This window comes from Phyllobates terribilis, unplaced genomic scaffold, assembly GCF_046119375.1.
Source record: "Phyllobates terribilis strain yellow unplaced genomic scaffold, ASM4611937v1 Scaffold_5__5_contigs__length_657084704, whole genome shotgun sequence".
NCBI classification, from domain to species: domain Eukaryota; kingdom Metazoa; phylum Chordata; class Amphibia; order Anura; family Dendrobatidae; genus Phyllobates; species Phyllobates terribilis.
In genome coordinates this window covers 481,185,197-481,202,084 of record NW_027362765.1, presented here as the reverse complement: position 1 = coordinate 481,202,084, position 16,888 = coordinate 481,185,197, and the positions used below count along the sequence as shown (strand labels likewise).

Genomic DNA, 16,888 nt, shown 5'->3' with positions numbered 1-16,888 from the left:
GTGCCCACTGCTAAAAAAATGTATATTCACTGCTCCCCATGCCCATGGGTGTGGAGAGCAGTGAATATTCATTTTCCTTAATAGTGCGCACAGTCTAGCCGCAGCGCGGCTCCTGCAGCTGCTCAGCGGTCACGTGTGCCCGCTATTAAATACCATAAATATTCACTATAACCCACTCCCATGGGTGTGGGGAGTAGTGAATATTCATGCTCTTTAATAGCGGGCACACGCGCCCGCCGAGCCACAGCTGGAGCTGCGCTGTGGCTACAGTATGTGCGCTATCAAGGAGAGTGAATAGTCACTACTCCCCACACCCCTAGTCCCAGCGTGGGGAGCAGTGACTATTCTGGCAGACCATCTTACAGTTTGAGGGAGCATGGCAGTGACGTCATTAGCGGCTCACACTGTGAGATGAGTGCTAGTAGCAGAGCAGGACACAGCGCTGGAGCAGAGGGAAGAAAGGTGAGAACAATTGTTTATTTCTTCTTGTGCAGCATAATGGGGGATGGAGGTGCCAAGCATACCAGGATAGGGGGGTGCCAAGAATACCATGAAGAGGGATGAGGGGGCCATGCATACCAAAAAAAGGTATGAGGGGGCCATGCATACCAGGAAGAGGGATGAGAGAGCCATGCATACCAGGAAGAGGGATGAGGGGGGCAATGCATACCAGGATTGAGGGGTGCCATGCATACCAGGAAGAGGGGGGCCATACATACCAGGAAGAGGGATGAGGGGTGCCATGCATACCAGGATTGAGGGGTGCCATGCATACCAGGATGAGGGATGAAGAATGCCATGCATACCAGGATGAGGGGTGCCATGCATACCATGATGAGGGGTGCCATGTATACTAGGATGAGGGAGGCCATGTATACCAGGATGAGGAATGAGTGGAGCCATTTATACCAGGATGAGGGTGCCATGCATACCAGGATGAGGGGGGCATGCATACCAGGATGGGGATCAGGAGGTGCCATTCATACCAAGATGGGGATCAGGGGGTGCCATGCATACCAGGATGGGGATGAGGGGTGCCATGCATATCAGGATGGGGGATTGGGGTGCCATGCATACCAGGATGGGGATGAGGGATGCTTTGCATACCAGGATGGGGATGAGGGATGCCATGCATACCAGGATGGGGATGGGGGCCACGTATAACAGAAAGGAGGGGCCATATATACCAGGATGGGGGATATTAACAGAATTGGGGGACATTAGCCCTATAACAGTGTCAGCAGCAGACCCACTCCCCCTTAACAGTGCATCATGACCACATTTTTGCTTAAATTCTTTTTTTCTATTTTCCTCCTTTAATACCTAGGTGCATCTTATGGGCCAGTGCATCTTATAGTCCTAAAAATACGGTATATCTAATGTCTGGAACTAACATATTAGTGCCATACTACTTCTGTTCCCTAACTCTAGCAAAGTTTGCAAAGTCTTTGTACCCTATGTGATGCAACTTCAGCCTGTCTTCCCTGCTTCCTGCCTGTGATATGTTTTACCAGTCAGTTCTAACAAACAGGAGGGGATCTGAAAGCTGTTGATGCCATCCTGCAGTTCATACAAAGTCATAGACTTACCTTCTGTCTACACAGGAGAGACTGTACCCGTCTGTTAATAATTAAAATTTCAAAATGTATGGAGGCAACTGAGGTGGCATGCAAGTGAACTAGAATATGGTTGGTGAGCAAGCATTATTTGTGCAAAAATTGCTTTAATGCTACTTTAATAGACCATTCAACAGTGGAAATTTGTGTACACTTACATCTCCCTCGGCTGCAGGACCATGTGGACTATAGTAATAGCCACCATCATTTTCAACAACCACTTCTCCATAGTCTTCATACATGCCAGATGGGGAAAGTAATCTGCGTCGACTTCCATATTGGGGCAATTCATATCTGACAAAACATCATGGAAGTTAGTAATTGCATTATAGCTATAAAAATGGGTTAAATAAATCAGACCTGAAAACTTATGAAACTTCATTGCATCTTCTGCAAATGAACAACTAATGAAATACAGTTACCACAGTGCACTAGAAAAACTGATAAATGATCAATTAAAGGTCTTGTCCTGTCTAAGAAGAAAAGACTGTACACTGCTTAATAGTCACGATTTTCCTGTATGCCTGTGTAAATGGCTGGTAAAGTCACCTGATGTTTGTATACTTATAGCCACATGCCTACAAAAAACAAGTGTCTTCTTTCATTTCTCCCACTGAAGGTAGTCGGCATGTGACCACAGGTATTAAAATCGTATTCATCTGGTCACATGACCATCCACTCACATGTGGCATACAGGGGAATCATGACAGTGTGCACATCACACACTGTCACAATTTGGCTACATGACTGCAGACGTTTCTTCTTAGACGAGATGAGCCCTTAAAGCTCTACCGAAAAGCCTAGAGAGTAAACTTTCTTCTTCATGAGAGCACCAAGCTGGCATAGGGGGATTTGTAGATCATACAATGATTCCTCTTAAAAAAGTTATGTAGATAGCCTCTTCCAAAAAGAAGAAAGCTGGGACTGAAGTGCCACCTAATGGAGGTACACATTCTACAGGTGAACATTGACCCTATAATGAGCCTTGTCTCATGACTTAGGATGTTCAACTCAACCAGAGTCCTCTCCAAAAAGAAAAACCTCCATTTACAGACAGCCATTTCAGGGTTATTTCCCCTCAGCATTGCAAAGTAGGAGACTGGTGGGCTGAGTCAAGGCCTTTCAGAGGCGGTCTAAGGGAGCATTGTATAACCTATTAGTATCTCTACATCAAGGAGAAGCGCTATAGCTCTGTCAAAGGCTTTACACAAAACCTACTAAAACAGCTCTTTGAAAATGGAGATCTTTTACTTTTGGAGATGATTTTGGTGGGTCTCAATATACTAAGTCTTGTGTCAAAGCTCATTATGGGGTCTATATTGACTGATAAATTGCTACCAGTAATAGATATATAGGTATGATATGCACTATATTGACTTATAAAATGGCTACCAGTAATAGGTGGCACTAGGGACCTTTCTTTCTTTTTGAGACAGCTAAGTGCATTTAATTGCACTAATCATTCTGCAAGCCTTAGAGCTAAAAACAAAGCACATGTCTTTCCAGTGTCTGTACAAAAATAGTTCTGAAGATTTGCCTTTATTTTTTGGCTAGTGTTGTCTTTGCTCCAGACACGGTACAGTAAATCCATGCTGGGAAAACTAACTTTGGCATACCAAAATAAAAAAAAAATTGTTACATCTACCTGGACCAGCTTCAGTGAAATCTGTTTCTGGAGAGGAGGCATCACAGCCAATATTACTGGACAGCGCATACACTGTCCAGCCAGGTATACCGATGTGGATATGACTTGTTGTGCCACCCAGCCAAACAGAATGAGTTTGTGCGCTTCCCAGTAACTCATTAGATGTAATAAGCTCCTTGCTGTGGACAGTCGGGCAATACAACATCCTATTGAAACACCCAGTATTAAACTCCCAGTAACTTGCCAGTTATTGTGAGTGGTTTACTCTGTGCTCTTGTGCTAATCTCTTGTTGTACTCATCGTTTTCTTGAGCTGGCGTGTGACCCCAGCTATATCTGTTGTTTTGAACCTCTTGATATCACCTTAGCTTGTCCCACATTGTTTTTTTCTGACCTCCTGATATCCGATACCAGCTAATCATCTGACTACAGTATTGCCTTCTGATTCTATCCCTGGTTCTACTTCTCCTCTTACTGACTAACTATCCCCATCCTTAGGTTCACTCCTCTGGCCAGCAGCCACTCCATTGACACAACTCAGGGGGCCCCGTTGTAAATCTAGATTTCAATATAATGGTGAAAATTAAAATTCCTCTGGGATCTGCTAGATGTAGTGGCTAGTTCTGTCCGAAGTTGCCTTTTTCAGCCTCAGACAGACTAGCAAAATTCTGGCCGCATGCATGACCCAACTGAAATGCATGGATCCTAAATATGTATATGTGCATGAGGATTAATTTTGTTGCCATAGTTTAATAGGTTCTTTGGTGTTTTATGTCTATTTGGTCACTGCCTATAAATTGCTTGCATAGAAGCTCAATTATGCATATTGATGTTAATCAACAATGAGCAGAACGGTCACAGCAGCTCTGCATGGCAATTAAGGCTATTACACCATCTTCCATCCCTTCAGTGCAGCGAATATTTCCATTTATTAACTGTTCAGATATATATAAAGGTCGATATAGCCATTATATTTTGGCACGCATCGCCATTCTAATTAACCTTTGATGATGAAGACATACCCATGCTCATAGCTGTAATAATCTTGTCCATAATATTCTTGGCCAGGATCAATTCCAGACTCCATGGACAATTCCTTGGGGAAAACAAATTGTAAACCATAAGTGTTTCAGAATATCATTGAGATACATGGGTAGTGAAGCTTTGAAACATTTCATGGATGCATCAGTCTAGCTATTCTTATAAATTGCAAAAAGTAAAATATATTCTTACAGACAGAAATGTTTATATAGAGATGATTTGTAAGAATTTGTAAATAGACAAATTATGGAAAAAGGTATGTAAAAGTCAAAGAGAGAATTTTGGTCATGGCACCGCTTCAAAAACTGCAATAAAAATGATCAAAAGCGTCTTATATTACATGATTTTAATAAAAACTACAACTCACCACACAAAAAATAAGTCCTTGTGTCACTCCATAAACAGAAAAATGAAGAAGTAACTGGTCTCAGAAAATGGCAAAAGAAATTTTTTTTTAACAAAAATTCAGATTTTATTTATATTAATTACATGTTGTCGGGTCATTTTTCTGCTCAAAACAAGCTAAAAAAATTAAAACTCAAATTCAGTGACGGGTTTGTGAAATTTTCACCATTTGAACCGAATTTGATATTTTGTTGTTTCTTAGTACTTTATATGTAAAAGTAAATTTCACTCAAAACTAAAATTTACCCCTCAAAAAATGGCCTATCAAATAATTGTACTGTCAGAAAAAAATAAAATAAAAAAAGCTATGGCTCTTAGGAGAAGGTAAAGAAAAAAAAGAAAGCACAAAAGTGATAAATGGCCTGGATCTCAAGTGATTAAAACATAAAAATATTAAAAAATGTGGGATAATGTAAGTTAACCAACAAGTGGTGTGCAGTTGAAGAAAAGTGTCTGAAGATGGGCCCAATTTATTATAAACCATTAGGACTCGTGCACACGATTGTAATAATTAAACGAGTGCTATTCGTTGTTTTGGCGAATAGCACTTGTCCCCATATTATTCAATGAGGCCATGTACATTAGGGTGACAATGCGTCCTATAGAAAAAATAAAAATAAGTTAGTTGAACTAGAAATAAATCAAGATTTTATTCATCAAGATCCTTGATGAATAATGTACGATGTGGTACAATAATGCAGGTTACATTGATTCATCCTCAAAAGTCGCCAGATTGAAAATCGTGAATGATGCCACCGAGTGCTCCATTGCACTCATGAGTACATTGAATTCTTCACTGAGCACTCAAGAAGAAACAGTTTATTCTCCAGTGTGAGGAGAAGCATTGCCATGACTATCCTCAACCAAATAAAGCGTGTTTCATTAAAAAAAAGTGAAACCTTGAAACTTCTGTAAAATTCTACATTTACTTTGCTGCAAAACAATTTTTACAAATTATTGTAAGTTTTGTGATGATTGAGCCACCAGTAAACAATGTTGCAAGGTTGCAAAAGTTTGTTTGTTACAATCTCACCAAAGGGAATTATTCCCAGGGGTGAGACTTAAAAATCAGCGCAAAAATTTTTCACTGTCACCCTAATGGACATGTCTGATCTCTTTCCTTGGAGCGACTAGGTCCGATCCTAAAAAAAAATTGCCACATGCATGAGTTGCCTCTAATGATTGGATGGTACTTGGCAATTCTGGTCTGTGGGTCCGTGGAAAACATTGGACCGCAATTGGATGACTTCCGAGATCGGTCTGATTTTCACAGACACACTGCATGGAAAAATTTTTTTTTTACTCCACATGCAAGAAAATCTGATCACTCTATGATCACACTCTGATCAAACTCTGATCAGAGTTTGATTAGCATAATCAAACCAATTTTCTCAGATGAGAGAAAATACAGTGGTGTGACTTTAGCCTTAAACACTCTTATACATTTGGTGATTTTTCAGACTATTTTACTTTTTACTATGTAAATGTTGAGCAAGATTAGTGAATCTGTCCACTTTAAAAGCAGAAGCTGGAAAGCACTGAAAAATGTGTCAATCCAATCAGAAACTTGAGTTTGCTGACACTATTTAAGAGATTCTTGAGTTTTTTATGGAAATGTCAGATATGTGGCCAGCTTGCTCAGCAATAAAGGAAGTAAAGGAAAATATCTGAGACGCTTTTGTCTAAGCAAATTTTCCTTACAGTAAGATGACCACAAAAGAAAACTTATAGAAAATGTATTGAGATAGAACAAAATTGGAAAGGGCAATGTGGGCATTTTTTGGCCATTTTTCAGTACATTATGTTAACATGAATGGTGCAATTGAAAACTCCAAGAGCTTGTTCACATGCTGCGTTTGTGTCATGTTTTTTTCCACTTGGTAAAAAAATGCTGCATTTTATAGTACCAGCAAACTGATTAGAGGTTTGTGAAATCTCATGCTTATTTTTTTATTTGAACCATCAAAACGTTTTTTTTAAATCTGCAGCATGTCAACTCTTCCAGCTTTTTTGCAGTGTTTTTCAGTCAATCAAATGAATGGGAAAAAAATGCATCAAAAATTCAAAGAAAAAAGTGGTAAAAAACGCACATATCTAAGAATTTTTCCTTAAAACATTCTAGTTTTTGGTTCAGAAATCTGCTGCAAATACTCAAAATGTTCACATACCCCACACGTCCCTCATTCAAGTCCTTATAGAAAAATAAATGGTTAAATAAAAAAAAGAAAAACTAACTCGAAAAATGGCCACGTCCCAAAGGACTAAAATTATGATGAATTCTCATTAGGATATTTATAGTGGGTTCAAGCCTGCCCCAGTGACTAAACTGATGAATCTGCTTTTTATGGCTATGAGTGTAACGTGTGAGCTCTGCCCTTTCGATTTCATTCATCTTAATATTCTGTCTCTGTGATCAAGCATGTTAATTACTATTGATCTGACCAGAACACAGTACATCTGAATTAGCGGAAATATACAGTATTAGAGACAATCTGTATTCATTTCATTGCTCATAATTCTATACCAAGGGGATGATTATTGGCGTGATTTGCTAACGGGTTCATCTGGAATTGGTTAGTACACGCTGATTTAAAACTGAAAATAGAAAAAAATGCAAATATAACTACCTCCGGTTTCAGAAGAGACGGTCTCAGCAATTGCTGTTGCTGGTGCCATAGGAAAAGACAGGAAAAGAGGAGGAGGCATTGAAAGAAAAATAGAAAGAAGAAATAAAGAGAAAGGCAATTTGGCATTTGTGCCATAGACGTTCAGTAGACAAAGTACAGTAAATTCTTGGCAGATAGTCAGCACTGTATACAGGACTATTAATTGAATTTGTTTTAATGATGATTTATGGTGATGTAATCTGCAGCTGGCTGCTGTATACAAAAATAAATTATACGACATAGAATTACCATAAAAAACAAACAAAAGCAAAGCTGAAAGTTTTTATAAATGGAGACAAAATAATATGAGATGAGATTATGTAAATTACCAAAATGAATTCTAAAGTGGATCTGTCACCAGATTTCACAACACAAACTGCATATATTGTTAAATTGCTGCATTAGACTTAATGAGGCGGGTGTATTTATTCTTATAATTTATACTCAAATAGCTGTATAACTCAATCTCCGCCTATTTTAGCTGAATGACAGCTCTACAGTGTCCATCATCCCTGCTGCTAAATTCCGCCTACATAGCCTGACTGACAGATCCCTGGAGCCCCTCCTCCCTGTTGTTGCCCTTCTGCTCCTGATACCTCATGCTGCTCAATATATGTTTTAGCTGTCAGTCAGGCTGAGTGGGTGGAGACTGAATACACTTGGGGCCCCATTCATCAAGACCACCGTTGTTAACACTGGTGTTGATGAGGGGGTGTGCTAGAGTCAGAGTTTCCTGATTCATGAAGAGGTGCATGCCTCTTCATGTATCTTTAGTGTTTGGCGAGTAGCATGCGCCTCCACGTCCAGTGTCTGGAGTGAGATTACAGGCGTATAGAATGCCAGAGATTGCCATGATAGCAGAATAGGGGATAACTTGCTTGCAGTGGGTCTGACTGCAGTGGCCTCCAGCAATAATGACAACCAAGGCTCTGAAGAGCCCCTGCTGAATGGAGCGGAAGTCGATCAAGTGCACTGCCACCCCATGCATTCTAATGACAGTGACAAAAGTCAGCACAGCAATTGGCAATCTCCGGGGCTTCCATTAGAATGAATAGAGTGGCAGTGTGCATGATCAACCTATGTTCCATTTGCCCCAGTTCTAATTATCCCAGAGATAGAGGATAACTTTCATACTTGAGAACAAACCTTTAAAGAATCACTTCCATCAACATTTTAATCCTCCTAATATATTGCAGTCATCATATTATATAGCACTGTGTACTTACAATTGATTATTTTGCCTTTCTACCCAGTTAATTCTTCTCTTTTCTCTGCTCTATGTAGAAACAGGAAGTCTCTTTTCCCTGCAATTATTAGCCCCCTACTTCAACTCCTGACCCAACTACTCTGCTCCACCCCCCTGCCAGGGACTTTTCCCTGCATGAGTCATTACTTACTGCAAATTTACTTCCTGTTTCTACATAGAGCTGAGAATTATTCAGCTTCACCTACTGGAAAATAGAATAATTAACTGGCTAGAAGAGCAAATTGAGAAATTGTAAGTACAGAGTGCTATAGGGGGAAAATAAGTATTTGATAACTGCTTCACAGTTGGGAAGCTGTTCTTGGGGTTGTAGTCATCCTTCTTCTTCCAAACACGGCGAGTGATGTTGATACCAAAAAGTTCTATTTTGGTCTCTTCTGACCACATGACCTTCTCTCATGTCTTCTCTGGATCATCCAGATGGTCATTGGCAAACTTCAAATGGGCCTGGACATGTGCTGGCGTGAGCAGGGGGACTTTGCGTGTCCAGCAGGATTGTAATCAATGACAGCATAATGTGTTACTAACAGTAATGTTTGAGACTGTGGTCCCGGCTCTTTTCAGGTCATTGACCAGGTCCTCCTGTGTAGTTGTAATCTGGGCTGATTCCTGACCTTTCTCAGAATCATCCTTATCCTGCGAGGTGAGATCTTGCATAGAGCCCCAAACCGAGGAAGATTGACAGTCATCTTATTTTCTTTCATTTTCTAATAATTGTGCCAACAGTTGTTGCCTTCTCACAAAGCGGCTTGCCTATTGTCCAGCAGCCCATCCCAGACTTGTGGAGGTCTACAATTTTATCCCTGGTGTCCTTAGACAGCTCTTTAGCCTTGGCCATGGTGGAGAGGTTGGAGTGTGATTGAGTGTGTGGACAAGTGTCTTTCATACAGGTAACGAGTTCAAACAGGTACAATTAATACAGATAATGAGTAGTGATGGGCGAGCACTAAAATGCTTGGGTGCTCGTTGCTCAGGTCGAGCACATTGGAATACTCTGGTGCTCGACCCCAGCAACGAGCCCAATGTAAGTCTATGGGAAAGGCAAGCATTTTTCAGGTGCCACCCCCTGCGGTCTGCAGAGGGCCTAAAAATTGCCCAAATCGATGAGAAAAGTTCTCAAATGACATGGGAACAGCATGGGGAAGACCCCTGGAAGCATTTCTGACTCCCAGATCACTGCTGTCAACAACATTGTCAGAGGTATTACGCCACTTTTACGGACTCACAATAAAACATACAAAAATGAAACCAAAATTGATTTTCCTGGGAAATATGTTAAGGAACATGTTTTCCAGGGTAATAACTTGGCAAAATAAATAATCAAAAACAAAAATGCTCCTCCATACCTTGGGCTATTTTCACAAGCAGCGTTTTTGATGCATTTTTGCACTTTTGCAATGCTTTCAACCGCAACAAATGCATTCACTGAGAAATGTCATTTTAACATTTTACAACCTTATCTGGCCATGTGGTGTGTGACACATCATCAGACACATCCTTTTTCATTTATGAAGGAGGGACTCCGAAGGTCACAAAGCCTATTTTTATAGGGCCATCAGGCAGCCTTTACTATTCGTAAAGGGCCAACAGTTCACTATTCTTAGAGAGCCATCAGCCGGCTATGCTTTGTTGTTCCCATTACTAAAGAGTGGGTTTCCTATACTGTTATTGCGTATGCAGTGAGTGGCAGAGCTGCCCAAAATTTGGACGCACCCCAATACCCCTTTGAAAATTTAGATGCACCCCAATACCCCTTTGAAGAGACTTAGAGGAGGGCCTCCTGAAAACAATGTTCCCATTTTTAGGAAGTGGGTCTCCCATAGTGTTGGCCTATGCAGTGAATGCAAGGGCTGCCAAAAATTTGGAGGCACTCCAATGCCCTTTGGAAGAGACGTAGAGGGCCTCATGAAAAAATGTTCCCTTATTAGGAAGTGGGTCTCCCATAGTGTTGGCCTATGCAGTGAATGCAAGGGCTTCCAAAATTTGGGAGGCACTCCAATGCCCCTTGGAAGAGACGTGGATGTCGGAGGGCCTCCTGAAAACAATATTCCCATTATTACGAAGTGGGTCTCCCATTGTGTTTGCCTATGCAGTGAATGCAAGGGCTGCCAAAAATTTGGAGGCATTCCAATGCCCCTTGGAAGAGATGTGGAGGTCAGATGGCCTCCTGAAAACAATGTTTCCATTATGAGGAAGTGGGTCTCCCATAGCGTTGATTTATGCAGTGAATTCAAGGGCAGCCAAAAATTTGGAGGCACTCCAATGCCCCTTGGAAAAGACATGGAGGACGGCCTCATAAAAAAATACATGAACATACTGTATAAAAAATTTTTTTTCCGGGCATCATAAACACCTTTTAAAAGAAAATATGTGGGTGTTGCATCATGGACCACGGTCACCCTGGTGATATGGTGTTGGTGGAAGAGGCGGATGTGCTTATCAGTTATAATTCCACCAGCGGCACTAAAGACCCACTGTGATAAAACGCTAGCGGCAGGGCAGGCTAGGACCTCCAAGGCGTAGAGAGCCAGTTCATTCTACGTGTCCAGCTTGGATACCCAATAATTATAAGGCACAGAGGAATCACGGAGGACATTGGTAAGGTCGGCAAGGTACTCCCTAAGCCTCTCCCCAAACTTTGCACTCATTGTGAGAGTACCCCGTGCCTCAGGGCCTGTGCGATGGGAGGAGCTGAGAAAACTCTCCCAGAACTTTGACAGTGTTCCCCTGCCTCTGCTGGATTGGAGTTGTGTTTCTCTTGCCTGTACTCTTTGGTTGTCCAACGAACTGTGACCTCTGTCGCCAGAGTTTTCAGACGGGAATTTTTTCAATATTTCCGCAACAAGGGCCTACTGGTACAGCCCCATTTTTGTAGACCTGTCCGCCTCATGAATAATAGATATAAAATTATCCTTGTAGCGTGGGTCTAGAAGTGTCACTAACCAGTAATGACTGTCACACAAAATTTTGAGAATGCGAGGGTCACGAGAAAGGCAGCGTAACATAGCCATGTGGCACGCATGGCTGAGTTTAACAGACAAGACTTCCGTGTCCTCACCAAGAGGATGACTGACCATGTTCTGCTCCTCCTTCTCCTCCCTGTCCTCAGGCCATCCACGCTGAACAGACGGTATGACAGTTGTGCAGGTAGTACCGTCTATAGTGCATGAAACTAGCTCCTGTTATTCCTCCCCCTCTTCCTCATTGTCACCCAATCCATGTTGGGATGAGATGAGGCTGGGCTGTGTGTAATCACCCTGTATGGGTCCTTGCTCCATCTCATCGTACTCCGCCTGCAATGCATCCTCTTTGATTGTGAGCAGAGAGCATTTCAGAAGACAGAGAAGTGGGATGGTGATGCTAATTTTGGCATCATCGTCTCTCACCATCTTGGTGGAGTCCTCAAAGTTTTGGAGGATGGTACATATGTCTGACATCCATGTCCACTCCTGAGGACTTATGTGTGGAGTCTGAACTGATTACCTACGGACTTGTTGATGCTGGTGGTCAACAAGTGCCCTCTTCTGTTCACAAATCCTTCCTTACATCTGCAATGTATAGCATCAATGCGTGGGGACATCACACACCAGTCGGTGAGTGGGAAGCTGCAAATGCTGCTGAAGCACGGGAAGGGCGGCGGTAGCTGTAGCTTACTTTCTAAAATGGGCACATAGGTGGCTTACTTTCACAAGCAGAACCGGAAGCTGCGGGAAGGTTTTGAGAAACCGCTGAACCACGAGGTTAAGCACATGGGCCAGGCATGGTACGTGTGTGAGCTCGCCTCACCTCAGAGCTGTCACCAGCTTCCGGCCATTGCCACACCCGACAATTCCAGGCTGTAGGTACAGCGGTGTGAGCCACAGATCTGCCTGCTCTTTAAGAGCTGTCCACAACTCTTCAGCATTGAGAGTTTTCTCATCTAAGCATATTAGCTTCAGCAAAGCCTGTTGCCGTTTGGCTGAGGCAGTGCGGCAGTGCTTCCAGCTTGTGACTGGTGTGGTCATTTCGGAGATGGAGGCAGAAGAGGAGGAGTAGACTTAGGAGGAAGAGGTGCAGGAGCTGCAGACTGTGGGGGCATCCCTGATTGACCTAGGGCCCACAATCCTCGCCGTCGGGAGGATGTGTTCCGTCCCAAGGTCCGACTGGGTTCCTGCTTCCACTATGTTAACCCAGTGTGCCGTCAGTGCGATGTACCGTCCCTGCCAACAAGCACTTGTCCATTTGTCCGTGGTTACGTGGACATTCCCAGTAGCTGCTTTGTTGAGGGCATGGCTAATGTTGTGGGACACGTGCTTGTGCAATGCGTGGACAGCACACCGGGAGAAATAGTGGTGGCTGGGGACCGAGTACTGAGGGACGGCTGCCACCATCAGGTTGTGGAAAGCTTCCGTCTCCATGAGCCTAAAAGCCAACATTTTGAGCACAAGCAGTCGCGAAGTGTGGGAATTTAGTAATGTGGCCTGTGAGGCGTTGGCTGCATATTTGCGTTTGCCTTCCAATGACTGGGGTATGGACAACTGAACGCTGCACTGGGAAAAGGACGTGCTTGCTGATGGTGCTAGTTGAGAGTGTGCAACGACATGTGCAGGGCAGGAGGCATCTTCATATGCACTAAGGACAGGGGATTGGCTTGCACGCACAACAGCGGAAGAAGCAGTGGTGTCACCCGCAGACACTGTTCCTTGACCCTGGGGTACAGCCCACAAAGTCAGGTGCTTTGCTGCCATGTGCCTGATCATGCTGGTGCTGGTCAGACTGGTAGTTTTGCTACCCCTGCTAATGCTGGCCTGGCAGGTGGTGCAAATTACCTTTTTGGGGTTATCGGCAGAGTCTTTAAAAAACAACCAGACTCGGGAAGACCTAACAGTTGTACTCGCAACTTCTATTGTGTTGGTGTTACGGGGAAACGTTGCCTGCGGTCTGTCTGCTGCTACCACACTGCTTCTTCCGGCCTGTTGCTGTGCACTGCCTCCCTACCCCTGTGTGTTGCTGTCCTCGCTCTGCATGTCCTCCTGCCAGGTTGGGTCAGTTACTATATCATCCACCAACTCGTCTTCCACTTCCGCACCCTGGTTCTCCTCCTGACTTTCCAGCAATTGTGTCTCATCATCGTCCACCTCTTGTGACACTTTCTCACCGTCGCCTTCGAATGACCATGGCTGCTCAAGCATTTGGGCATAGCTACATGCGATTTCCTCTTGCTCCGCTTCAATTGGACCTGGCGAGAGGTTTGAATCTATCAATGGAAAAGTGAACAGCACTTCGGAGTGTCCAAGTGTGGGATCAATAGTCTCACTCAGCATGGTGGGAGGAAGGAGAATCAGGGTGAGGAATATGCAGTCCTGACTCACGGCTACTGAGACTTGACCATGTGGAAGAAAAGGAAAGGTAGTGGTGGCTAAGTGACTGGAAGCATTATCTGCTATCCAACCAATAACCTTTTCACATTGCTTTGTGTTCACTAGTGGTGTTCTGCGGTCCCCTATTAATTGGGACAGGAAGGTCGAGTGAGAAGATGTGGGTGTTTGTTGTGGCACAATTTCAGCTTGCCCACAGCCTTAGCCTCTGCATGCACCATCACCATCACGTCCAGTTCCTCGTATATTAAAGCTTATTTTCACACTGGTTCATATGCACTGTGTATAAAAGTATATTTTGCACTAGCAATATCTGTGGCCTTGAGAAGGTGCTTGCATTACTTGCACTATCAATTGCACTTTATAATTGTAGCTTGTTTGCACAGTTGCCCATATGCATTTTATGTGATTTTTTTCTGCACCTGCAGTATTTGTGGTCTTAAGGTGGTGCTTATTCTCTTTGCACTATTAATTTGCATTTTGTGATTTCATTGATTGCACTTTATATATACAGTACAGACCAAAAGTTTAGACACACCTTCTCATTTAAAGATTTTTCTGTATTTTCATGACTATGAAAATTGTACATTCACACTGAAGGCATAAAAACTATGAATTAACACCTGTGGAATTATATATTTAACAAAAAAGTGTGAAACAACTGAAAATATGTCTTATATTCTAGGTTCTTCAAAGTAGCCACCTTTTGCTTTGATGACTGCTTTGCACACTCTTGGCATTCTCTTGATGAGCTTCAATAGGAAGTCACCGGAATGGTCTTCCAACAATCTTGAAGGAGTTCCCAGAGATGCTTAGCACTTGTTGGCCCTTTTGCCTTCACTCAGCGGTCCAGCTCACCCCAAACCATCTCAATTGGGTTCAGGTCTGGTGACTGAGGAGGCCAGGTCATCTGGCGTAGCAACCCATCACTCTCCTCCTTGGTCAAATAGCCCTTACACAGCCTGGAGGTGTGTTTGGGGTCATTGTCCTGTTGAAAATTAAATGATGGTCCAACTAAACGCAAACCAGATGGAATAGCATGCAGCTGCAAGATGCTGTGGTAGCCATGCTGGTTCAGTATGCCTTCAATTTTGAATAAATCCCCAACAGTGTCACCAGCAAAGCACCCCCACACCATCACACCTCCTCCTCCATGCTTCATGGTAGGAACCAGGCATGTAGAGTCCATCCATTCACCCTTTCTGCGTCGCACAAAGACACGGTGGTTGGAACCAAAGATCTCAAATTTGGACTCATCAGACCAAAGCACAGATTTCCACTGGTCTAATGTCCATTCCTTGTGTTCTTTAGCTCAAACAAGTCTCTTCAGCTTGTTGCCTGTCCTTAGCAGTGGTTTCCTAGCAGCTATTTTACCATGAAGGCCTGCTGCACAAAGTCGCCTCTTAACAGTTGTTGTAGAGATGTGTCTGCTGCTAGAACTCTGTGTGGCATTGACCTGGTCTCTAATCTTAGCTGCTGTTAACCTGTGATTTCTGAGGCTGGTGACTCGGATAAACTTATCCTCAGAAGCAGAGGTGACTCTTGGTCTTCCTTTCCTGGGGCGGTTCTCATGTGAGCAAGTTTCTTTGTAGCGCTGGATGGTTTTTGCAACTGTATTTGGGGACACTTTCAAAGTTTTCCCAATTTTTCGGACTGACTGACCTTCATTTCTTAAAGTAATGATGGCCACTTGTTTTTCTTTACTTAGCTGCTTTTTTCTTGCCATAATACAAATTCTAACAGTCTATTCTGTTGGACTATCAGCTATGTATCCACCAGACTTCTGCACAACACAACTGATGGTCCCAACACAATTTCTAAGGCAAGAAATCCAACTTATTAAACCTGACAGGGCACACCTGTGAAGTGAAAACCATTTCCGGTGACTACCTCTTGAAGCTCATCAAGAGAATGCCAAGAGTGTGCAAAGCAGTCATCAAAGCAAAAGGTGGCTACTTTGAAGAACCTAAAATATAAGACATATTTTCAGTTGTTTCACACTTTTTTGTTAACTATATAATTCAACATGTGTTATGTCATAGTTTTGATGCCTTCAGTGTGAATGTACAATTTTCATAGTCATGAAAATACAGAAAAGTCTTTAAGTGAGAAGGTGTGTCCAAACTTTTGGTCTGTACTGTATATGGCAGCTTATTTGCACACTGGTTCATATGCACTGTGTATAAAGTATATTTTGCATTTGCAATATCTGTGGCTTTGAGAAGGTGCTTTTATTACTTGCACTATCAATTGCACCTTATAATTGTGGCTTGTTTGCACAGTTGTCCATATGTATTTTGTGATTTTTTTCTGCACTTGCAGTATTTGTGGCCTCAAGGTGGTGCTTATTTTGTTTGCACTATTAATTTGCACTTTATCTAAATGGTAGCTGATTTGCACTATAGCTAATGGCACTTTATGTGATTTGATTTTCATACATTTCTCAATTCTTATAATTCGATATATTTAATCAACATAATTATGGTTCAGTGATTTTTGTGATTTTGAGCACTTTCTCTATATGGTGGATATATCATGTTATAACTGGCTTGTGTAGTTCTTTTCTGCTCTAGTTTCCTTCCCACTTTTTATGTATTTTATGCTGTATTTTAAGTATATGTCAATAAAAACTCCATGTTTTATTATACTGGCGCTAATCTTCCAAGTTGTTTATAGGTTTATAATGCTTTATGTGGAAGTGCTCTTGAAATAATTTTTTTGTATTATTTACACAATTGAAGCATACCTACGATGAAAATTACAGACCAAATTACAGACCTCTCCATTCTTTGTAGGTGGGAAAACTTGCAAAATCGACTGTGTATCAAATACTTATTATTCCCCACTGTATATAATATGATGATTGCAAAATATTAAGAGGATAAACATTTTGAT

General features: G+C 42.4%; 1 protein-coding gene across 1 annotated transcript in view; it reads right to left on the bottom strand.

Moving 5' to 3' along the window:
- Positions 1–16,888, bottom strand: part of PCDH15 (protocadherin related 15) — a 2,836,044-nt gene that overhangs the window by 14,167 nt on the left and 2,804,989 nt on the right. Inside the window, exons 33-35 of the mRNA XM_073685487.1 lie at positions 7,334–7,372; positions 4,283–4,356; positions 1,775–1,910 (exon numbers count right to left, since the gene is read on the bottom strand). Coding sequence (XP_073541588.1) covers positions 1,775–1,910; positions 4,283–4,356; positions 7,334–7,372 — 249 coding nt within the window. The remainder of the gene's footprint in view (positions 1–1,774; positions 1,911–4,282; positions 4,357–7,333; positions 7,373–16,888) is intronic.